At 45.5% G+C, this 24053-nt stretch overlaps 2 protein-coding genes across 4 annotated transcripts in view; one reads left to right on the forward strand and one right to left on the reverse strand.

Moving 5' to 3' along the window:
• The first annotated feature begins 341 nt into the window (after window positions 1-341).
• GDE1 (glycerophosphodiester phosphodiesterase 1) lies at window positions 342-13413 on the forward strand. Of its 2 annotated transcripts, none has more exons than XM_019753040.3 (6): window positions 342-751; window positions 4947-5122; window positions 6903-7008; window positions 9458-9550; window positions 11420-11631; window positions 12772-13413. In XM_019753040.3, exons 1-6 carry the CDS (start codon window positions 491-493, stop codon window positions 12917-12919), a joined length of 996 nt encoding a protein of 331 aa, XP_019608599.1. In that variant the 5' UTR covers window positions 342-490; the 3' UTR covers window positions 12920-13413. The 2 variants fall into 2 exon arrangements, with proteins under 2 accessions (XP_019608599.1, XP_019608600.1); XM_019753041.3 differs by having other exon boundaries at window positions 611-751; window positions 4951-5122.
• A 3863-nt stretch (window positions 13414-17276) lies between these two features.
• TMC5 (transmembrane channel like 5) overlaps window positions 17277-24053 on the reverse strand; it is a 52035-nt gene continuing 45258 nt past the window's right edge. Inside the window, exons 16-22 of one of the 2 annotated variants that reach the window (XM_019753068.3) lie at window positions 23568-23643; window positions 23246-23379; window positions 21318-21491; window positions 20145-20223; window positions 19008-19112; window positions 18433-18475; window positions 17277-17701 (exon numbers count right to left, since the gene is read on the reverse strand). In XM_019753068.3, coding sequence (XP_019608627.3) covers window positions 17646-17701; window positions 18433-18475; window positions 19008-19112; window positions 20145-20223; window positions 21318-21491; window positions 23246-23379; window positions 23568-23643 — 667 coding nt within the window. In that variant the 3' untranslated portion in view covers window positions 17277-17645. Of the gene's footprint in view, window positions 17702-18424; window positions 18476-19007; window positions 19113-20144; window positions 20224-21317; window positions 21492-23245; window positions 23380-23567; window positions 23644-24053 lie in introns of those variants that run through there. The other variant, XM_088801222.1, reaches the window with a different exon arrangement.

Here is a 24053-nt window from a genome sequence, read left to right on the forward strand (position 1 = left end):
CCACGATTATGTAAGCCCCACAAGAGTAGGAACCCTGTAGATGCTGTTCACTGCTGGGCGGTGTCACCCCTCGAAGGCAGAATGAAGGAGTCACTAAGATCCCTTCCAGTCCTACAACCATACAACGCCTCTCGTATCCCTCCCCTTCTAGAGTCTGAAAGCTCAGGTTGAAGTCCAGACCCCGGAGTAACCCAAAAGCCACTTTTGGACTTTTGGAACGCGGGCCTGGGGCGGGGCCTGGGGCCTGGGCCCGCCTCCGTTGCCATGCCAGTGGCTCCGCCCCCGTCCTCTGGAGATCCCGGGCCCTGATTGGCTGGACTCCCAGCTCCTTCCAGGGATGTGGCCGCCGCCGCCGCCATTGTGAGGCGCTAGTCCCCTTGAAGGGTGTCCCTGCGGCGAGTGCCTTGGGCTCTCGCCCTCGCTTCTCGGTTTCCTGTCCCAGGAGCCCGGCGGGTCCGGGACTCCCGTCCGTGCCGGTGCGGGCGCCGGCATGTGGCTGTGGGAGGAACAGGGGGGCCTCCTGGGCCCCTTCTCTTTCCTGCTGCTGCTGCTTCTGCTGGTGACACGTAGCCCCTTCAATGCCTGCCTCTTCACCGGCATCCTCTACCTTCTGCTCCGCCTCTTCAGCTTTGAGCCTGTGCCCTCCCGCAGGGCGCTGCAGGTGCTCAAGCCACGAGACCGCGTCGCCGCCATCGCCCACCGCGGCGGCAGCCACGACGCGCCCGAAAACACGCTGGCGGCCATTCGGCAGGTGAGCCCCCCCCCCCGCTTCCCCCGTCACCCCCTCCCGCCTCTCCCCCCCGCCTCTCCCCCCCCCCGCCTCGCGCCTCCACCCCGCCTCTCCCCCCCCGTTTGCCCCCCATCCGCCCTCCCCCCCCGCCTCGCGCCTCCACCCCGCCTCTCCCCCCCCTGTTTGCCCCCCATCCCCCCCCCCCCCGCCTCGCTCCCCCCCCCGCCGCTCTTGGGAGTTTGGACTGCTGCTTGCCCTTCCCACGGTTCCCCGGTCTTCTCACGACAGCCTTCCCAGTACCGCATCCGTCCGCCAGGAGGACATTCAAGTGGCCCTCCACGCCTCTGCAGGTTGGAAAATCTTCAAGAATTTGTAGACCAGCAGCAAATACTGACATATTCGCTATGTGCCAGGCACTGCGGATACACTGACAAACAAGTCAGTAAGGGCCCTGCTTTCACAGAGCCGTGCATTGGAGTGGGAGAGACAGGCCTTAAACGAGGAAACCCATAAACGAGACACTTGAAGAGAGCGAAAAGCGCAAGAAACAAATCGGGTAATGGTACAAGGAATGACTGAGAGGAGGAGTTACGCTGTTGTAGACAAAGTAATCAGAGACATCCTCTGGAAGAGAAGCACTTGCCAACTGAAATCGAGATGATGAGAAAGACCCAGACAGGGATGTGGGGGGAAGGTGTCCCAGGAAAAGGGAACAGCAAGAGCGAAAGTCCTGAAGTGGGAAGGGTGTTGGAATGTTCCGGTGACAGAATAGGCAGTCATGTGGCCCGACTTCAAGGAACAGAATGAAAGCTGGTGAGGGAGTGAAGTAAGAAATGTGGCCGGGCCAAGCAGAGTCTTGATCAGTGGTTGAGTTTCCTCTAAATGGATCCCCTTCCCAGGAGCTGCCGTTGCTTGTCGTCCAAATTGTCCACGTCATCTCCTTATCACCTTTTCCCCCAAACACACATTGACACCCAGACAACCACGTCAGCGGGACTCCTGATGAATTTCTGCCTCCCCTTTTCACAAGGCTCTCCTGGCAGTCTCGCGGCTTCATAATCATAATGACAGCTTACATAGCAAGAGAGCTTTTACGTTGTCTAGGTTCTTTTGCATCTGAGGAAATATATCTGGTCCTCTCGTTTCTTTGAGACATTATTTTAACATAGAATGGGTAGGAAAACTGACTCAAATACATGGCTCCTTGAATTCAGCCTTCTGATTCCAAGCCCCAATCCACGTTGTCATAGATTAGAATTGTTCCAGGATGTAAAAATGTGGACTGAATATTCTTTATTTGTCCAGCTAGGGACAGACAATGTTGTGTAAGGAGCAAGTTACTTAAGTTGTCTGTGTCCCAGTTAGACTCATGACTAGGGTGTGGCAGGCCAGGCACCTTAGGACACCTCCCTTCACTCTAGTCCTAGCCCTGACCTCAATTGCCCCATCTGTACAATGGGAATAATATTGGCATCCACTTAGTAGGTTGTGATTCAGTGAGACAGTCGACACAAAGTGCTTGGCCCATGATAAGACTTCCATTAATGTAAGATCTTTAGGCCAAGAATCTAAAGATGGCTTGATTCTTTAAAATCATCTCCGAGTAAAGGTTAAAAAAAATAAGTGAAGAAGGAAGGGAGTCTGGAAGGCAGCCTGTAATTTAGTGGCGCGCATTTCACTCTGTTTTTATAAACCAAGTTAAACTTCTCTTATGCTTCTTTCCCCGTGGTTCTTTGTGATGGAAGGGAGGCAGAACAGCTCTTTTAGCCTTCTGTTTACAAAGAAATCTAAAGATATTGAAGGGTGTATTTTACATTCTAAACTAAAACTCAGAGAGGTCGGATGAAGTAACATAGCTACACAGGAGATAGAATTGTCATGAAAAGGAAGATGACATTACTATAGGAAAACAACCTACGAGAAGTTCTACCATTGTCAGAAAGTCTTCCCTGATTTTTTACATCATAGAAAGTTTAAGAATATAAATTATGAGATGCAAACATGCAGAGGGAGGAAGAACAGGACAAAAACCAAACTTCGATGGAAATACACTATGTATTTCTTTTGAACTCAAGATGGAGATAGAGAAGGAAACAACTGAGAGATGAAATGAATGTATCCCAAAAGCATACACAATTATGCATAGTGACAGTGATGAGGTCATACCCACAGTCCATTCTCCACACGGGCCAGAGTACAGTTTTAAAGTATAAATCAGATTGCATTATCCTGCCCTTATTTAAAACCTTCCAGTGGTTTTCTGTTGCAGTTAGATAAACTCCAAACACCTTTCTATCTTGTGTCTTTCTCACACTCCATACTCTGTCTGTTCCAACCACCTGGGTGTTTGTTAGAATGCTTTTGGCTTCGTGTAATAGAGAATTAAATACAAATATCTCAAACAATAAGGGGATTATTATCTCACATGACAAGTGTGTGTGGGAGAGGTGACTTCCGGGATTGTTTATTCAGCCATTCAGTTTGTGAGCATGAAGGACTCAGGTTTTATGGATCCATCTGCTCTGCCATCTGCAGCATATCTGTACTAGTCCTCTGTGTGGTTGCCAGGTGGCCATTGCACCCCCCAGGCATCACCTTCTTACACATCAGCATCTAATCTCAAGAAAAGGCTGCACTTCCTCTCCCACGTTTCTTTCCCAGAAGCCTCTGTCACGCACGCACACACACAGAGGGATTGGGAATAGTCCACTTACTCTGAGCCCATGAGAAACTGCACACTGGGGCAAGGGCCGGTCTCTGCCAGCAGAGACGAAGGATAGATTTGTGCCCCTTCTCCTTGGTGGCCTTTGTAGCTTAGAAGAAAATATGGGTGTATATGTTTATAAATGGGGGATAGAAAAAGATTTTAAAAGTATAGAAAACTCTCTATCTGTAAAGAACATTGATAAATTTGACTATAATACAATAAAAAAATGTGTTTAAAAACAATCCAGTACATAACAATGGCTAATATTTATTGAATGCTTACTGTGCGTTAGTAGAGTGCTATAGGTTGTTTATGGGCACTTATGTGTTCAGCAGATACACAAAGGCCTCTGGGAAATGATAAGGGAAGGATGCACGTCTACTTTAAGCGGTGAGGAAGGGGGAGAATTTCAGCTGCCTCTGTAGTGTCCATAGTAACGTCACAGTGATTAATAAATAGTGCAGCATCTACCACATCTTTCTTTGTGTAACCCAGAGCAAGTTTCTTTATTTCTGTTTCCTCATCTGAAAATGAGAATGCTAATAACCTCCCAAAGCGTTGTGAGGAACAAGTGCGTTAATACATTTGAAGCACTTAGAATAGTGCCCAACACATAGAAAAGGCTCAGTAGATAACAGCTTTTATTATGTTGTTAAGGCAGCAAGAGATCGAAGCCAATATGGCCAACAAGGGTTTACATCTGAGTAAGTCTTTTTTGCTGTATAAGCATGGCTGGCGGCAAAAGTGACAAAACTGAAACTGTCCTACTTTGGACACATCAGGAGAGGGCAGGGTTCTTTGGAAAAGACAATAATGCTGGAAAATAGAAGATAGTAAGAAAAGAGGAAGACTGAATATGAGATGGATGGAGTCCATAAAAGAAGCCACAGGGAGGAGTCTAGGAGCTGAGCAGGGCAGTGAGGACGGGACATTGTGGATGTCGCTCACTCACAGGGTCACCAGGAGTCAGAGCCGACTCAATGGCACGTAACACACACTATGCTTGCATGATGTAAAAGTTTTTTGGTTTTTTTTTGGGGGGGGGTCTTGTTTTTTTCGTCTTGTTTTTCACTCGTCTTGTTTGTGCCAAGGTAGTGAACACCCGACTTAATCAGCAAACACCGAGGAGTCTCAGAGATGCTGTGCCAAACAGTGTGAAGGGAAACAGCAGGATCTGTCAAAATACATGCAACTGTAAGCCGCCAATGGCGCATATAATTAAGGCAACCAGAGAAATTAAATTCCGGAAGTCTCCCCGTCTGCCACTGTGAGAGCGGGAAGAGTGTGGAAATTGAAGTTTTTGAGGCCTCCCTAAGTGTAGATGCTGAGTAAGGGTACCACCCATGGAAACCAGCAATGGCTTGGGTTGCTCTTTGGTACAGGAAGGGAAGGAGTCGGTAAGGGCAGCTGTCTATTTACCCAGCCCTCTGCGTGGTCATGTTGAGTGTTTAGACTGCAAAGGGACTTCTGTGGCCACTTGACGTTAATGTCGTTGGTGTTTTTGTTAAGGCAGCTAAGAACGGAGCAGCAGGCGTGGAGTTGGACATCGAGTTTTCTTCTGACGGGGTTCCTGTCTTAATGCACGATAACACAGTAGACAGGACGACAGATGGCACCGGTCGATTGTGTGATTTGACATTTGAACAAATTAGGAAGCTTAATCCTGCAGCAAATCACAGATTAAGGTAAGTGGTGTGTTGGCAACCTCAACATTACCTTCAGCTTTTGTTGGCGATCGCAGAAAGACCCTGGCACCTTCAAATGACATCTTGTGCTCCCGGAGAGTTGTTTTGTTGTGTTTCGTTTTGCACTGGATACATGTTTCCTGAGTAATAAGCAGGTGCCAGGAACAACAGAAATGTAGCATGGATATTTCCGTCTTTTCCCACGGAGGCCAAATTTGGCCTCAGAATTACTCTTTCTAGTAACTAATGTGACAGTGACTTCGTACTGTCATATAAATTTTATATAGATGGATATACGTATATCTATATCTATTTAGATACAGACATCAGAGCTAGTCCTATGCTTCCCCAAGAAAGGGGTACTATGATCAAATAAAATCAAACACTCTAAGTGTTCCCCTTTGGGGAATAAACAGTCCATATCAATCAATTCTTAACGATTAGTTTGTGTTTCTCAAGCACATATGACCGAGAGCCCTCACCCTTCCCACCACTAACAGCTGTAAACACCTTGGAATTAGTGAACTGGGTACTAATGTACTTTGCAATGTCGTCGTTTAAATCCCTCTCCCTTGTCGTCTTTGTAATGCTGAAAACTGTGGTCACTGTTCCTCACGTCGTATTAATTCTGTGGACGATGACGAATACTCCTTGAGTACTGAGTATTCTGCCCAGTGAATAAGCTGTAGTCCTCCCTGAAAGATGATTCAGACTTTATTTTCCTAAGATCTGAAGGAAATTAAAGTCAGCCAAAGGAAATGATACTTTAGAAAAAATATTGATAACACTTGAAAGTTCCGAGTCCCAGCTGCTGGGATTACTCTTGACTGTCATCAGATATTTCATCGCTCTGCTGTGTGGTTTTAATGTTACAGTGACACCGCACATAAGACGTCAACACTTGGCACAGAAGATGCGTAGGGCCAGCATCACCCTTAAAATTCTTCAAAAAGGCACGATATTGGAGTCAATGTAGCATCTTTATATCTTCAAGACAACCAACCAGTCTTTATTCCACATGGGGACGGTTTGCATTTTCTGAGCTTGAACACCAAATGAAGTAATTGACTTGTGTTTGGGGACCATGTTGTAGGAAAAATAGTTATTTTCTCTGGAAGTACCCATTGTTGTGAGATGCTCATGCGGAGGGGGCATGGAAGCCAAGACCGGCCAAGGGAATAGCAATTTCCGTCTCCATCTCTCACTCCCAGGGAGTAGGCGTTGAATAGAGTGTCTGGCAGAAGTGCCTGTATTACATAAATTGTCTTTTTTTAAAGCCAAGATCCTACAGTTGAAATAATATAGTTGGATTAGCATTAAGTTAAATCACGTACGTGAAATCTCATGTGAGAAAAGCCGATATGTTAATTTATCAGGCACTCTTCTTTATCAGAAAATTATGTTTCAGAAAACTTTTTCAAATCGTTGCACTTAAGTGCACAACTATACAGTCAACAGATGTAGGTATTCCTAGGAATTTCTTCTGCAAAGGATCTATTAGGGCAATTACAATCAGAAACTAAGTCTCTGAGTTTCCAAAGGTGGCATATACTCTGCACTCTGGTTACTAATTGTATGATTAATTCCGTGGAAATCCAGTGACTTCCTAAAAATGACATGATTTTTGCTGTTGTTGCTCTTCTTTGGTCTAGAATATCTGTACTTTGGTTTAAGTACCTACAGTAAATGATCCTTGGACACCCTTTCCTTTAGGTTGGGAGACATTCGTCACATGGCTGCCCCACTAAACTTTGATCTTGTTTCCCTCACTCTCATACAGGAATGATTTCCCTCATGAAAAGGTCCCCACCCTGAGAGAAGCTGTGGCAGAGTCCCTAAACCATAACCTCATAATCTTCTTTGACGTCAAGGGCCATGCAAATAAGGTACAGTTTATAGCACAGACTTCACTTCTTACAAAAGACACCTTTGATTGGTAGTCGTTTCCAAAATTAACTATGTATCTTGTTATTTATTCTTCAATTATTTTTACAAATCATATTTGCTTAATGGAAGTGAACAATGCAAAAATCCACATCTCTAAGGAAACAGTAAATTATAGCACCTTCTAAACCTTTTAAGCTTTGATGGAACCTTTTAACAATTCCTGATATTCTACAACTAGCACAAAATGGAAGAGTCAGGTTTCTTTTATTTGCATAAAGCATTTACCAAAGGTATTAAATAAACAGTAAAGAGGCACTTCCTGAACAGACCAGTTAAGTAACCACATAAAAAGGAACTCGAGTGGGGCACAAGACCAGTTGTTTCTGGCTGATAAGTGAAAGGGTCTCAGATGGACAACTATAGACTAAATTTAAAGAGAACTCCTGAATTTAAGCTTCTGATGGCTACTAGGATATTTATCTTTTACGTGACTTGTCCCTCCTTTATGACTTCTATCCCTTATGTATAGTTTTCTTATTCTATAATTTGAGTAGTTACACTTTATCAGAAAATTAACTTCAAATATATATGACATTGCTAAACAGAATTGTAGAACAGATACCTGTACTCATAAAAACATATTATTGCGAGGGAAAATATGGTTCAGGTTACATGTGTTCTCTTATCACCTGCTTTTCAAGGACAAACACTTTTTTCTGCATTTGGACAACTTGGGTAATTTCCCCCTTACCGTTACAATCAATAATGGCCATCTATGGGTTGAGAATTCTGATAATGTTGGATTTTTTTTATTAATCCCAGGATATAGTTGAAACCACTTGTTATATATTGAGGAACCTCAATATATAATATTCTAACTTTAAAGCATATATATATATATGTATAGTAAACTCCTCTATTTTTGAAGAAAAAGGAGAATGGTGCTCTGGCTGATTTATTATTCTGCTAAATTGATAGTTGTACGCTTCTAGGTTTATCAGTTGGTCTGTGTCAGAATCACAAGAAATGTCTGTGGATTCCTGACTGTGGATTCCTGAGCCATACCACTTAGAGAAGAAATTCTGAAAGTGTCGAGGGTGACGAAGTCAAAGCACATGTATTTTTAATGAGCACTTCAGGTTTGGGTGGTACTATGGCCCACGTTTGGGAGCCCTGACAGGTCCCACATTTCACCCACGGTGTACCGACCTTCACGCTTATTAGAAGAAGCATGAGGAAAAGAAGAAGAAGAAACACTCTTTTAAAAATCCAGCTCTGTAAGCTTTTTGGTTGGGTGCTCGCAGGTGGTTTGGGCAAGACTGAGTAGAACAGTGATCTCATTCACCAAAATGCTAGTCTAAAGGCAGCAAATTTGGCAGCAACCTGGAGATAGTAGGACACAGGAGCCAAGGTCATGGGTCATGAGTCCAGCAGACCATGAGTAAGCTCTGTCACTTACTACAGTGTAACCTCAACCTTGATGAGCTTCGCTTTTCTCGTGGGCACAGTGGGAATACTTAAACCACCACGTAGGGTTGTTGTGAGAATTAAATAACTAAGGTAGGTGAGGGGGTACACACAGTGCATATGGTATTAATAGTTCCAACAGCAAGCAAACAACTTGGCTCTCCAGCTCACACTCCGTCACATTAGTGAAGGGGAAACATGACATGAATAATTTCTATGTTCTTTTGTGTCTTTTGGAATGCATTTTGTTGTTTATATTTGGTCACAGGGATGTATGACTTTCTAGACATTAAGGGTATTTCAAGAGTTACGATGCAGGACCCTCAGTCAGTGGCCAGGTCTGTGAATTCACTAGCGATTTCAAAATGTCAACATCTTAATTCTACCATTTCTTTTTCATTTACTCGCTGGACTACTACAAACAGGAATTTCTGCTCACCTTGGGAAAAGTTAGTAGACTGCCAGCTCTTCCCTGTTCCTCCCCTGGCCCATTGCTTCTGCCTTCGCATTGGGGATGGACGGCGTTTCCTCTCAGTCCAGGGACTGAGAAAACTACCCTGTGTAGTTCCCAGGCTGGTTGGCTCGTGCTTCAGCTAGGGAAAGCAGACGGTGATAGAGTTGTGGGTATAAAAGAACTTTTCCTAGTGGCTAAACTAGGGTGTAAGGAAAAGATTTTAAAATTTTGCTTCCAGCCTCCACTGGCCTGCAGTCTGCCAAACTTTCCAAACATATGACAAAAGAGGTGAGCCTCTCAGCAAGGTAGTAAAGCAGAAGCACTCCAGCTTCTCCCTTATCTGCTGCAGGTGTAAGTGTAACATGTATCCCAATGGTAATGGATCCTGCCACTACTCCTTCCGTTGTCCCCATGTATTAGTAACCTTCTGATTTATTTGCTAGGGTTGTACTTGATATATAATAGTTATTGCCTAAGACCATTACATTTTAATAGATTTAAAATACCTGAGTCTCTCTGTTTTACAGGCCACTGACGCTCTAAAGAAAATATATATGGAGTTTCCTCAACTATACAATAATAGTATTGTCTGCTCTTTCTTGCCAGAAGTTATCTACAAGGTAAAATTCAGGATTTTTGTTGTGCATAATATCATGTTAGCTGGTGCTGACAATAGCAGTGGGCCGAGTAAGCATAAGATAGATGCCTGTTGAATTGAACTGAATCTGCTGAAATTTAGAAAGAGGACTGTACTCAGACCCCATTTTAAAAAAACCAGGCTTCCTCTTTAGCTCCCTTTTTTATGTTGTTTATGGGCTGAATGAGACTACTTTGATAAGTGTCCTCAGAACAGAAAGAATTATGTAGCTCAATGTCTCCCTATGTAATAGCAGGATAGTCCTTTAAAAAATAACCCTTAATTCGGGAGAGTTTCAAATATGCATAAAGGTGTGTAGTAATACCGTGAGCCTGTTAACCATGCTCCGCTGTTTCACCCACACCTGCACTTCTCTTCCCCAGTGTTATTTTGAAGCCGATCCCAGACATCATATCATTTCATCCATAAAAACTGCATTAAGTATCTTTAAAAAGAGATCCCTTTTTAAAAAACATAGCCACAATACCATGATTTCATCTAAAACCAATAACAATTTAACATCATTAAATATCCAGTCAATAGTTATGATAGTAATTGCCTAAGACTATGATATTTTAATCGATTTAAAATATGTGAACCTTTCTGTTTTACAGGCTACTGATGCCTGTAAATAGCAGAAATGGTTTTTTGGTTTTTTACAAATTGCTAATTTGAATCAGGACCCAATTAAAGACGGCATGTTATAATTTTAAATCGTAAAACGTGCAAGTTCTCTCTCTTTTTTCCCCACCTTGTGATGTATTTGTTGAAGAAACCAGGTTGTTTTTATAGAGTTTACCCAAGTCTGGATTTTGCTAATTATGCCACGATGCAATGTAACACGTTTTTCACCTCTGTGTATTTCCTGTAAGTTGGTAGTGAGAGCTAAAGGCTTGACCAGACGAGGTTCAATTATTCTTGGCAAGATAGTTTCATAGGTGAGGGTGTTTTTCCATCAGAAGGCACGTCACATCTGGTTGACTGGTTGCTCTTAGCAGCCACTATTGATGCCAATGGCCAGCTCTGCCAATTTATTAGGGGTTGCAAAATGTCAATATTTTAATTCTATCTTTCTATCATTTGTTTGTGTATTACCATATTTCCCCGAAAATAAGACCTAGCAGGACAATCAGCTCTAATGCATCTTTTGGAGCAAAAATTAATATAAGACCCGGCCTTATTTTAATATAAGACCGGGTCTTAATATAATATGATATAATGTAATATAATACAGTATAAGACCGGGTCTTATATTAATTTTTGCCCCAAAAGACACGTTAGAGCTGATTGTCTGGCTAGGTCTTATTTTCGGGGAAACAGGGTAGCTAGAATACTTATATAAAAAGAAACTCTCATCTGCTATTTAGTTTACGCAATAGACAAATAAATGCTTCATCTTTCCCTTAATTTACCAGTTTCCAAAATACTGAGTTGGTGCTGTCGCATTCTTCAACAGCGACCAACAGCGTACGTATTTAAACTTTTACAGTAAGAGTGCATCCTATGCAGATATAAACTGTCACTGAGATGAATAGGGTCGCAGGGCTCTCAGACTTTGGATCAGTGTTTCCCAGACTTATTTGACCATAGAGGCCTTTAAAATGTGTGATATATTCTCCAGAGGAGAACAGAGAACAGACTGAAAGTCTTCCAGCCTCATTCCTGTTTCTCCTTTGCCTCTTCCTGTCCCCTGCCCCGACTTTTTCCCCTCTCTGTGCTGTCTTCTCTCATCCTCACCCTGCTTTCCCACCCACCTTGTCAGAATGAGTACATTGGCTAAATCGAAAGAACAGATGAGAAGTACTGGACTTAAGATATGATCACTGTTTTATTTTCCACAATTCCTTTTCAGATGAGACAGACAGATCAGAATGTAGTGACAGCGTTAACTCACAGACCTTGGAGCCTTAGCCATACAGGAGACGGGAAACCACGCTATGATACTTTATGGAGGCACTCTCTGTTTGTGGTGATGGACATTTTGCTTGATTGGAGCCTGCATAACCTCTTGTGGTACCTGTGTGGAATTTCAGCTTTCCTCATACAAAAGGATTTTGTATCCCCGTAAGTTGGAAGGTTTTTTTCATCTCCTCCTGACACAGTTCCTCAATGCTCTTCTCAGAAAGGCAGGATTAATGGCAGAACGCCCGGATGGGTTCCCACCCGGAAAGCCCACCTGTGCCTTTATTCAGTTGGAAAGCCACGAGCTTCTCAGGTGGGAAGAGTTCAGGCACATTTTACTATTTCCAAACAAACATGGCATATTCTTGTTTTAGATTACATTTCCTGATGATTAGCTGTCTCTGAAAACCCACCCAGGATCCAGGGCAGAGCCGGGAAGAGGCCCTGGGGCGCCTCCCTCAGCCCTCCCACCTTTCCTCCCACTCCCCTATACGGGACAGGTTCTGCTCCATCTTTCCAAGCAACTCTTTGTTCCCTAACCTGCCAGTAATCTCGGGATCTTTCTTTTGGCAGTTTTATAACTGTATTTCAGCCGATGATAATTTTAAGTTTCATAGTATCTCAGGCATGTATGCATTCAATTCACTAAATAGTTGGTGTATGCCTACATTATTGCAGGGTACTGTATTAAGAAGTTGAAGGTACTGCGGAAAAGAAACAAAGCCATGGTCTGTCCTCATGAAGTTTATAATCAAGTGGAACAGACAGATGCCAATCAAATAATCCAATAAATAAAACTATAGCTCAGATAAATGCTATGTAGGGGAGAACAGTGTACATACATCATTTGACCTAGTGGGGGAGTAGGGAAAACATCCCCAAGGGAGTGCCTGCTAAGCTAAGCTCTGAAGGGTGAGTAGGGAGTGAGGGGGACGGAGGAGGAGACCCACGTCAGAGGGAGAAACACGCTGGAGTGTTGTGGCAGGAAGGAGCCTGGTTCTTTCAGGGAACTGAGAGGAAGTCAATATTCTGCAGCACAGAAAAGAAAGGGGAGTGTGGTATAAGATCAGGCCACAGAAACAGGTGGGGCTAAGCCAGGTACGGTCTCCAGTATGATTGGAACAAGACAGAGAAGGTTCTGCTGGCTTCTGGAATGTTCCCTCTGATGGCAGTGCGGGGCCAGTTACGAGGCTCTTTCTGAGCACTGTTAGTACTCGCTGAATTCCATCTATAGTGATCCTTATAGATTCCTGGGCCAGCTGGCCGTTACTCTAACGGGATTGGTTTCTCCCCTTTCCCCAGGGCCTACTTGAGGAAGTGGTCAGCTAAAGGCATTCACGTTGTTGGCTGGACTGTGAATAGCTTTGATGAAAAGAGTTACTATGAGTCCCATCTTGGTGCCAGCTATATCACCGACAGCCTGTTGGAAGACTGTGGACCTCATTTCTAGACTTTTCTCCAAGGAACGAACCATAGGTACAGAAACTGCCTACTGGCCTCATGCAGGGATATTGAAATGCCCTCTGTGCTAGCCCCAGCCCTGGGCAATCTGGTGGCCCACACAAGCAGTCGTCAGTGATTGCATCTTTACCCGAACCACAGCAAAACCCAGTGTTGCCACCATGCTCTGTGGAGTGCCTGAGCTCCACACCATTGCTCTTGAAAACCTGGGTCTGCAAAAAAGCACAGCAGCTCTGCCCAGACCTAGCTGAGCCCTCCACCCAGACCCAGTGAGGATAAGCACAGATTGAGTTGTGCAATTTGGGGTGCAGATGCAAACGCATGGGAAATGCATGATCACTCAGAGTTGACATTTTAAAACTTGACACACTTATGTAATGTATTTATTTAAAATATTTGTATTCCGCTATGTTATCAAGGTACTATAGAGGTCCGAGTTGTGACTATACTAATAAAATCATTAAAAGGAGCACGAAGGGAAAACTGCGTGCTGAGCAGCCTATCTTAAGACAAGGAATATAAGCTACACACCACTCGGGAGTCACACTCTTTCAGGCGACTCTACAAGAGGAGACCATAGCCAAGTAGAACCAGAAGAAACTTCCAAGGACATCGAGGCTTATCCTCATTTTACCAATGAGAAAACAAACCGATGGAAAGTTAGGGTCTTCCTCAGAAATAACCCAGCTGGTGACATAGCAGAGCCTGCCTGATCTCATAACAGTCTTCTTATTTACTATTTGCCAGCAACTCTGGTAGTTTAACGCTTTATGTTAATTCTCACAAAAATCTTACAGAGGAATTGTTCTCTTTACTGGTGTGGAAGCTGCAAACTGATAGTCACTTACTCGAGGTCTCAAATTCCCTGGTGCAAGTGGGATTTCACACACCCTGTTCTTAACCGCCCCACTGGGATTCACATCCGAGTTGGTCCGACAGCCCCTGCTCTTAACCGCCCATCTGCCTTTATAAAGCCCTTGATCCCCAGCCCCTTCCCACGAGCTTTCTGGGGTCTTATTGTGAAACAGCAACATTTGACATGAAGTCGAGTCTTTACAAATTGCAAAGCTGTCTTTCTCTAGCCGCCCACCCTCCCTCCCACTTTTCAGCCCCACCTGCAGCCTGAACACGGCCCCACAGCTTAGTCAGGACTTGGCTCCCGAGTCCCAAGGCGTCTCCATCGGCCTCACGCACCAGGCGGGCCCCCAGGCCACACAGCTGATGCCACTAGGAAACAAACTGGCTTTAGCTACAGTTGGGGTTGGCAGGAGCATATCGATGGGGCTTGTGACATTGTCAATCAACATTTACAAAATTTTCTTGAATTTTAAAATCAGAGAAAGATTTATTCAATGAATGGAGCATTATCTAAACTTCATGTACTTCCCTGCCACCTTACGCCTAGACTGACAGGAGAAACTGACCCCAAAAAATCTATAGACTGATTCCCCCTTTGACATACCTTCAGAGTGCAGGTCAATTGGCAGGAAAGGAATTCTCTTGGGGGCAGAAGAGTTAACAACATCCCTTCTGTTCTGTGAAGAGCTGGTGAGAGCCAGTTGCCGTCTCCACCTTTGTCCCAGGAGCCTTTTTTGGCTCCTGACTCAGCCATATCCAGTTAAGGATTTAGATCCTATGCTAAAGAGGTCCAGGCCTTGAAGAATGGAGAATTTGGATGAAGAAAGGGGGTGTTAACAAGTACTGTTAAACACTTGAAAGGCTTAGCATAGGGGTTAAAAAAACAGCACTTGGGATCAGAGAAAGCTAAATCCGATTTCCTGATCTATAGTTTCCCATGTGTATGACCTTGGGTAAGTTACTTAGTTCATCCGTAAAATAGGGGCAGCATGAGTACTGCCCCAGAGGGTGGCTGTGAAGAAATGAAAGGACAGGTAAAATGCTTGTTAATAACTAGTGTCGTTAATAAGTAGACACTTTCAAACGCTTTCCATGTGTTTGCAGCAACACCGTGAGGTAGGTACCATTATAATCCCATTTGATACTGAAGGAAACCCAAGCAAGGAAAGTTAAGTAACTTGCCTAAAGTCACACAACAGTAATAGGATTCAGACTCAGGCCCCGATGATATAATTCCAGAGCCTGTACCCTAAACCCTGCTTAGCATGTCTGGTCCAGACCAGTCACACAGTGGTTGCTCAATAAATGTTTGTTGAAGGAATGAATTGTGCGATATCAGGGGAAGCTTCCTTAAGGAAACGAGATACAGATCTAGAGTGAGATGAAACTTTGGGACTATAGATAAATGATTCAGGATTCAGCAGTATCAGGGGCCATCCAAAGTCATGACAAGTAGCATTTTTTCCCAAGACCGTCAATACAGGAAAATGTCACATCCTCTGACGCTCGTTGGATGCTGGAGACACACCATCAAAGGGCTATCTCAAAAGGCTTAAGAAATCCACTACTTACTTGATTAAACAATTCTCACTTTCTTATTTGGAGACTACTATTGGCAATCAAGAATTTCACCATGCCATAAATACTCTGTTTGTATTGGATGCAAATTTCTAGATTAAATGACACTATTTCCTAAAGTCGGTCTAGTGCTTCAACAGGACAGTAAACCACAGCTTTGTGGAGAACAGGAAGGGTGTGAGTGGTGAAGTGTCCAAACATCCACGCCAACCCTTAGCTGGAGTAATGGTTACTGCAGGGGTAAGGGGATTTGGTTTCTTTGATTAAAAATACTGAAGATTATGACTTTCTGTGTTCTATTACCAAACTTAACATGATGCTCCAAATCGAACGACCTACAGAGCATTACGTGTTAAGAGGCTGGATACCAGCTACCGTGTTTCCTGAAAATAAGACCTAGCCAGACCATCAGCTCTAATGCGTCTTTTGGAGCAAAAATTAATATAAGACCCGGTCTTATTTTACTGTAATATAAGACCCGGTCTTATGTTAGATAAGACCGGGACTTATATTAGTTTTTGCTCCAAAAGATGCATTAGAGATGATGGTCCGATTAGGTCTTATTTTCGGGGAAACACGATAGCAGCCAGGCCTGGTGGTTTTCAAGGGATGTCCCTGAGACACGTGTAAGAGAGAACTTGTTAGAAATGCAAATTCTCAGTGCCCATCCCAAACTTACTGAGTCCTAAACAGCACCTGTTTTAACAAGGCCTCCAGGCAGTTCTGATAAATACACAGATTGAGAACCACTCAGCCAAAGAAAACCCAATGGCTCCGGTTCTGCCACCAGTTAGCTGTACGACCTTCAACAAACCACTTGACCCGTGTGTGCCTAAGTTTTCGTCATCTATCAAATGGAGATCATGATGTTTACACTAATGATCTTCTAGCGATACCGTTACGAGGTTCAAATGAGAAAAGTGGAAGTGTGTTTCAAAAGACATGTGAACAGTGATAATACCGCTATAAAGATGAAAAGAAGGAATAAAGTGGAGGGGCTCGAAATCCGTCCTACTCAGGACACGGTCCCCAGACCCACAGCACTAGATGGAATGCAGACTCTCAGGCCCCCTCCCCAACCTCACAAATTAGAACCCGTTTTTCAACGAGAGCCCCAGGTGATTAAAGTGGGAGATAACACTACAGAGGTGTGAGGCACCACCCATGTCAGACAGGTGCGGTCCTGAGGCAAGCGGGAAGCCCTCTGTTCCACACCTGAGCTCCTCTCCGTGGTCTGTCTCCCAGGGCATCAGACAAGAAAAGGCTATGAAACAGTCACATGCCTGTGAATCTTGTGGCAAGTCTGCAGAAGAATGCCACACACACACACAGACATATACAGGTATATACTGGGGGTGCCCAAAAAATGTATACCAGTGGACACTTTGGTCAGCATCACTCAGACAGTAGTTCGCCATCATCAGAAGTGTCTGGACGCTGATGGGAACCTCTTTGAGCACCTCTTGTCATTGCAGAAGTCAAATGTGACTTGTATTCATCATTTATTATCGGTATGATTACAATTTTAATAGTTTTTTTTCTTAAAATGTGCACACTTTTTTTGGCACCCTCTGTATATACACCTATGTATACATATACATACACACATGTATTCATTCCACACACATATACATACACATATATATATATATTCCACACATCACCACTGGTCTTATGTTTGATTCAACATAAGACTGTGATAGTCACATAGAAAACGTCATGGGGCAGACTTCCCGTCCACACCTCCCCCCCAACCCCAGTCCAACCCCAAAGACTCATGTACTCGACATGCAATGAAGTTCGTAGACGAGACCTCCAATGTATTTCACCTTTGGGTAACGTGGGACGTTTTCAGTTCAAAGTCATGAACAGATTGCAGGTTTCACAAGTCAGAGGCTCCGGGGCCCTGATGGAAGATCACATTTTTATTCAGGCTGGACCGCTTGCCTTAGCTGATATTTCACGTGCACATGTCTTAAAGATAAAATACATCATTCCCACATTGTCTCTTACCAGGTTTTTGCGAATTAGTTAAAATATTACAACAGTCTTCATTAGAAAATCCCAAATACTATCTGTTGAAAAATCAGCAATTCAAGTGTAAAACACCGGCAGGGAATCGCCAATTTTACTCAGTTATTTACATTGTGATCAGTTTCGACTCCTGGCAAATGGTTTGAATTCCGGGAAGCGCCGAAAGGCTCAGGTATCATGGAAGAAGCTCTTCCCTTTCTATCTTCTTTCCTCCTTTGATACGTGTCTGGCTACCACACTCAGCGTCAGGCTGATGATGCATTATTTTCTTGAACGGATCGCCTGAATCGCAGGTCGGGGGCTGACACGGGAAAGAGAAGTTAGCACAGACCCACACAGCCCCACGTCTCCCAGGGAAAGACCAAATTGGCCTTCAGTGTCGCTCCGCTTCTTGTGCCTTCCCTGCCTCTTCAGGAATCTTCAGTGCTGCCCCTTGAACTCCTGCCATTGGATGCTCTCAGGAAATGCTATCCCAATAAAGACGAATGGGTTTGTTTGTTTCCTCCCCAGCATGCCTTCCCCTTCTGGCGTCAGCCACAGGTTTCCTTTAGGAAGCCACTCTTCCCCAATCTTTGTCCCTGCAGTCTGTATGGTTGTTCCACCTGTCTTGTACAGTCTGGGACTCAGATCTGACCAATGAAATCATCACGTTTGCTTGGCCACAGCAACTGGCCCTCACCTACTCCGATCAGTGAAACACCATGAGAATTCTGGGTCTCTCAAATTTGCCCACTAGGCTTGAATCTGAGAAGACGGAAGAAGCCGATAAAGCAGTCTTACACCGAATTATTAGGAAGCGCCTTTTTGAGAAAGGAGCTAACACGGAAAATAATTGAACAGGAAGAAACCAGGTGCTGGTGACATATTGTGAACCCCAGCTTCTAAAGCAAGACTTACTCCCAGGTTTGTGCTCAAGCCTGCTTGGGTCAGTTCTGGCAATTGAATGAGTAACTGCCATGTGAGCAAGTCTGCCCTCTGTCTGGGGTGTGTCATCTGGATAAATCTGGTCTTTGGGCCAGTTTGGTCACTCACCATGAGTGGCGTCATGTCCCCTGGTGTGCAAAGGGCTGGGCTGCTGCAAAAGAAGAAAACAGGCGGCCTCATCACGGGAAGATAATGTGGACCCCGGGCCCTGCTGCATAGTTGGTAAGATGTGTGAGCCCCCGTGACTTTCAAACTAAGAGGCGACAGATGGGAAACAAGGACCAGCCATAGAAACATCAAACACATTTTGTTTTGCTTTTTAGGGGCAGTGATTCCATTCATTTTTCATTCATTCACTAAACACCAAAGCACTCATACAGTGGGGCGAGATTTCAGGGCACTTTTTATCTCCGTGGGATAGACTTCTGCACGATTGGGTTATTGAGAGGACACATGCAAGCTCCATGAAAGCAGCGTCTGTTTTTTCCCCCACAATAACCCCAGCACCCAGAGCAAGGCCCGGCATGGAAAGTGTTAAATGAGTACTAATTCCTAAATGCAAAATGCAGAAATGTTTCAATATAGAAAGTCAAGTGCTCCTGTGTGACTTTGTTTCCCCGATGCCCTGTTCACAGGGAGGCAAGTGTGTGTCACCAGAACCCCAACACAGCCTCTGTCCTCACCTCTTCATCTTGCCTTTCTAGTGTCAGCGAGCTGGGGTTTGCTCTCTTCTCTGCCTCCTGCAGCTTCGTCAATTTTTCTATCAGGAACATTTTATCTTTGCCCTCCTGCCGAAAAGAAAAATGAAAACAAAGACAGGGAAGATCAGTGATGGTGTGGGGCTGAGAAGCAACTGATGGAAAGAAGGGTGATTTTTTTTTTTAGGCAGGTAGGGTCCCAGACATTGGATGGAGACCACCGCCGTGTTTTCTCCTGATGAAAGAAACATTTCACAGCCAAGCCAAACTATCCCCCAAGGCCTTTCTGAATTATAATATTCTCCTCTAAAGCAATTTTCCTCTCAGGCTTGAGTATTATCAGCCTTCTCTAGCCTGGCTGCTAGAAGCAACATACACGCCACAGTCTGAAGGTCCAGGACAAATGGTGTATTGTACCCCACTCTGTGGCATACAAGAACCAACTCAAGTGACCCGAAACCCCCAAGATTCAAGCAGACAGAACCCTGGTGAGTCCCGCTTTTTTCCCCCGCCCTTAGACACGAGTGCTCGTGCCATGATGATGCGGGTCAGTAGAAGAACAGGGAACCAGCCCAGCAGTGAGTGTCCCTGTGCCCAGACGGTGGTCTCTAAAAACCATTTTACCAGGACCCTTGACTAAATTGAAGGAATGGCTGATTCCCGTTCTGGGCCAGAAAATGAGCAAGATGAGTCTGGAAATCTTACCCTCCCAGAGAGCAAGGAAGCTGTGAAACACCTCTGGAGTCGTGTCAAAAGAACCCATGAGCTAATTCAAGACAATGGGACAGTGGGGGGAATCTGACCAGTGGTTGAATATGAGATGACAGTAAGGAATTATTAAGTTTTTTTAGGTGTGATAATTGGTATTATGGTTACTTTTTTTTTTTTAAGTCTGTGTCTTTTACGTATATGGAAGTTTTTACAGATAAAGTAGTATAAATCTATGCATAGGATTTTCTTTAAAATACCCAGAGATCTGCAGCGAAGGGCTGGTATAGATGAAATAAGAGTATACAAACTCTGATGGTTGTTGGGGCTGGGTGGTGGGCGAGTAGGGGTTCAGTGTACTATTCTGTTTTGGAATATGTCCGGAAGTTTCATTATAAAATGAACGGAACTCACGTTAACGATCTGTTCATGAAGCAGTCTGATCATAACCTTCCTTCCTTGTGTGATCTGCCAGTAAAGATATGTGATGATTCTGGAAGACAAGCAAAGAAAGCATGGCAGACACTTTCGCCAGTGTTTGGCAGGCTCTGAATTCCAACGGGCTGTGAAGGAACTGGGATATTTGCGTGCAAATGGATTTGGTCCAACTGTGCTCCTGAAAAGTTGTGTCTGGTTGAGTTAATGGTTAAATAACATTGTATCAGTGGTTCTCCCCATTCTACACACGGAATCACCTGAGAGGTAGAGCAAAGACTCAGGCCAAGGGTCTCCTCCGATCAATTCATTGAGCTCCTCTGGGCATGGGGCCACACAGCAGTATTTCAAAAATGAGCATGAATCTAATACGCAACCAGAATTGGTGAATCTGGACGGTGCTGTTCAAACTTCAATGGCGTGCAAATGCCCCGGGAGTTTGTTAAGATGCAGCTTTTGATTCTGCAGGTCTGGGGTAGGGCCTGAGAGGCTGCATTTCTAACAAGTGCCCAACAAGTGAATTAGAAGTTTGAAGGAGCAAGGCACTAAGGGAACTCCCCGTTGTAAAGAGGGCAACAGCAACCCAGCGCTGGGGAGCGCAGGCCTGCCTGAGGAGCTGCACGTTCAAATGCCATGAGGCCTGGGGTTCTCCAGAGGCACAGCCACTGGTCAGCGAGCCAACTGTTCACGCAGGAAAGGGCCCTGGGCTTGGCAGATCCACTTTTTCACAAGAATTCAGAAATTGATCTTTTTCTATTTAAAAATGAAAATACACTACCCTACATATCAGTAATGCCCAGCCCGTTTTACTATATCCGTCTCAGAAAGAATCACACGTCTAATTTCCCTAAGCATTCTCATGTCCGTTTTTGTTCAGTTCATTTTCATGTTCTCTCTTAAGATGGGCAGAGCAGGAACTGCTTTCTTCTTCATAACACACACACACACACACACACACACACACACACACACGGATAACAAGACAGTAAATCACTTTTAAAACTTCCAGGGCAGAGGCAGGGTCCTCCCGAACAGGGACCTGTGCTCTAGCCCTGGGCTCTCCCACCAGAAGCCCACATGCTGACCATGTGCCATGTTAATGACGTGTCTCCCCCACCCCACCCCGCTAGCATCCCGAGGCACCCCACTTACAGGACAATGAGGGTGAGGATGAAAAAGAAATGCACGCTCCCAATGAGGTTCTGGTAGATCCACACCACCCACAGGTAGCTGGGCCTGTGGCTCAGGGTGTCGATCCAGCTGTAGATGCACTGAATGAAGACGGGCAGGCCCCGGAACGGGCCACAGTCAGCTGACGGCGTCAACCTGGCAAGACAAGGGAGAGGATAACATTTCCCGTGGGAGATGTTGGTTCTAGAACCAGGGCGTCCCTTCAGGACTCTGGACCTGGAACCAGCAATTCTGGCCTGCGCCACCCGCACCACCCTTCCGGAGGAAAGGCTCTTGCTCACGGCCTCTGCTGGTTTGTTTTCCACTCGTGACACATGTCCTGGATGGCGGTGTCACCTGATCCAATGGTAGCCGATCCAAAGGCCAGGCAGTGGCCTCTTAGCTCAAAGAAATGAACTGAGGTGATCAGATTCTCTTTTTTGGAAACTTGAACTAAGGAATAGGAAGGGGGGACCCTGTAATCTATGGGAGCTGAAGCTATGTCAAGGATGGCCGTGCACCGTCAGTTGTTACGAACAAGCAGAAACCAGGGGGCAACAGGGGCTAGTTAGGACCAGACAGATAAGAGAGTAGCACGACATCGTGAAACAACAGAGTGGCCTGTCCTGAAGCCACTTGAACTGCTGATGGTCCCAGTTCCACATGTATCCTAAAAGTCAGCTTCCTCAGTTGTTTGTTTGTTCCCTCATCCATTTATTCATTCTACAAGGATTTCCTGCACTCGGACCAGGTACTATGCTAGATAGGAAGCCCTGAAGATTCCATAGTAAACAAGACAGACGGGGTACCTGCCGTCTGCAGTTTCTGTTCTTCGGGGAAAGATGGCAACCGGCAAGTAAACAATCAAACGGATTCACTCTAAGGCATTTCTGACTTTGAACTATGGAATGAGAAGAAGAAAGTGCCCTGCGAGAGTAGAGGTGGAACTGACAACAGACAAGGAGGGTCGTAAAGGTCAGAGCTCGGAGATGGCTTCTGAGCTGAGAACCAGAGGGTGCAAAGAAGGCTGTCGAGCAAAGAGAATGAAAGAGCACCTCAAACAGTGGAGACACCCTGCGTGGGGAGGGTTTCTCACGGTCCCAGAAACGGAGCTGGAGCTCTGGGCCTGGTGTAGGATGGAGGCGGGTGGGAGGGGGAGGCAGAGATAGGAGGGAGTCTGATTAGACAGGACCTTTCAGTTCGTTTAGATGAAGTTCTGTTCTCCAGGTGGGGAAACGGGCCTCTCCCCATTCTCGGGGAAGTGAGGAGGCTATGCCAGTCACGGCTGTGGGCACCTAACGAGGATACAGTCCCTCTCTTGCTTGTAGCGTCTGTTGGTTACCAAGGGAACTTGGCTTAAACGTTGTGTTAAGCATGTCTATTTAGTCTGATGGTTTGACCTCTGGGACCGTATGGACCCTGGAGAGACTGCCCTTGCTTCCCAGGGCTAGCCGACAAAGCAAGTCCTTCACAGACAAACGAACCCATCCAGCGCCCGCCTCCCAGCCCCACCTCCTCCATCAGCTCTCACACTATTGGGCCACTGTTCTCCTGCCCTAATCACCCCTGGGCCAGGTATCAGGCAACTCCAGAGAGCACCAAGGCCCTTCAAACTGGCCAATCCTGAGCCTGCTTACCCTGCCGTGCCCCTCCCCTCCCATGGAAACCACAATAAAGGCTCTTGCCTGCATTTTCTCCTCACTCCCTCTGCCTCTGGACCCACCCTGGTGCCTGAACGTGTACCTTCCACCCAAGGCGTGGTTTAGTGTGCCCCCTTTCTTTGGGATCTGGGAGTATAACAAAGGATCTTTTCAATGGCCATGGTCTCCTTAATAATAACGAAACCTACTCGGGGAAACACTCCCCTACCCCCATCTCTAAGACCTCCCCCGGAGGCCGCCATCTCCTACCTCCAGATGGTGATGGCCAGGGTACAGAGGACGCTGGTGAAGGACGGGAAAAAGAGCACGAAGATGAAGCAAGTCATCATCTGCGAGGCCCGCCAGGCTTTGCTCGGAGGCTGGAAGTTCATCATCAGGCTGACCTGACGACAGAGGAGTGGCCACCTCCCATCGGTGATCTGCGGCCAGAGGGGCAGGCCAGAGGGGCAGGCCGGACAGACCCCAGGCAGGACCAGTCTCCTGATGCCCTCCCCCTGCCCCCAATTCCAACCACCACTTGGTCACATGTCACTGAGCAAAGCTGATTGGTTCCAACTTTGCACTGACTCACATTTTTGACGTAAAACATGATGGAAAGAGTAATCATTTGGATAAAAGGCAGCAGAGGGCAGAAGAAGGTTCCAATCCTACGAAGGAGAGAAAGTGTCAGAAATCAGGGGAGACACGGGAGTGGGGGCAGACATGGGGTGTGGGGGGAAGGGGAAGAGGGTGTTATGGGCTATGTCAGGTCCCCCCCCCAAATCCATATGCTGAAGTCCTAACCCCAGGGCCTCAGAATGTGACTTTATTTAGAGATGGAGCCTTTACAGAGGTGAATAAGGTAAAAGGCGGTCAATCCAATCCTCATCAAAGAAGAGGCGATTAGGACACAGACACACAGAGAGAAGGCCATGCAAGGACACGGGGAGAAGACGGCCATCTGTGAGCCAAGGGGAGAGAAACTAAGTCTGCCCACACCTTGATGTTAGACGTCTGGCTTCCAGAGCTGTGAGGAAATACGTGTGTGTGGTGTAAACTGCCTAGTCTGTGGCTCTTC

Source organism: Rhinolophus sinicus, chromosome 10 (genome assembly GCF_057876585.1).
Source record: "Rhinolophus sinicus isolate RSI-liver-muscle chromosome 10, RSI-T2T, whole genome shotgun sequence".
Taxonomy (NCBI): Eukaryota; Metazoa; Chordata; class Mammalia; order Chiroptera; family Rhinolophidae; genus Rhinolophus; species Rhinolophus sinicus.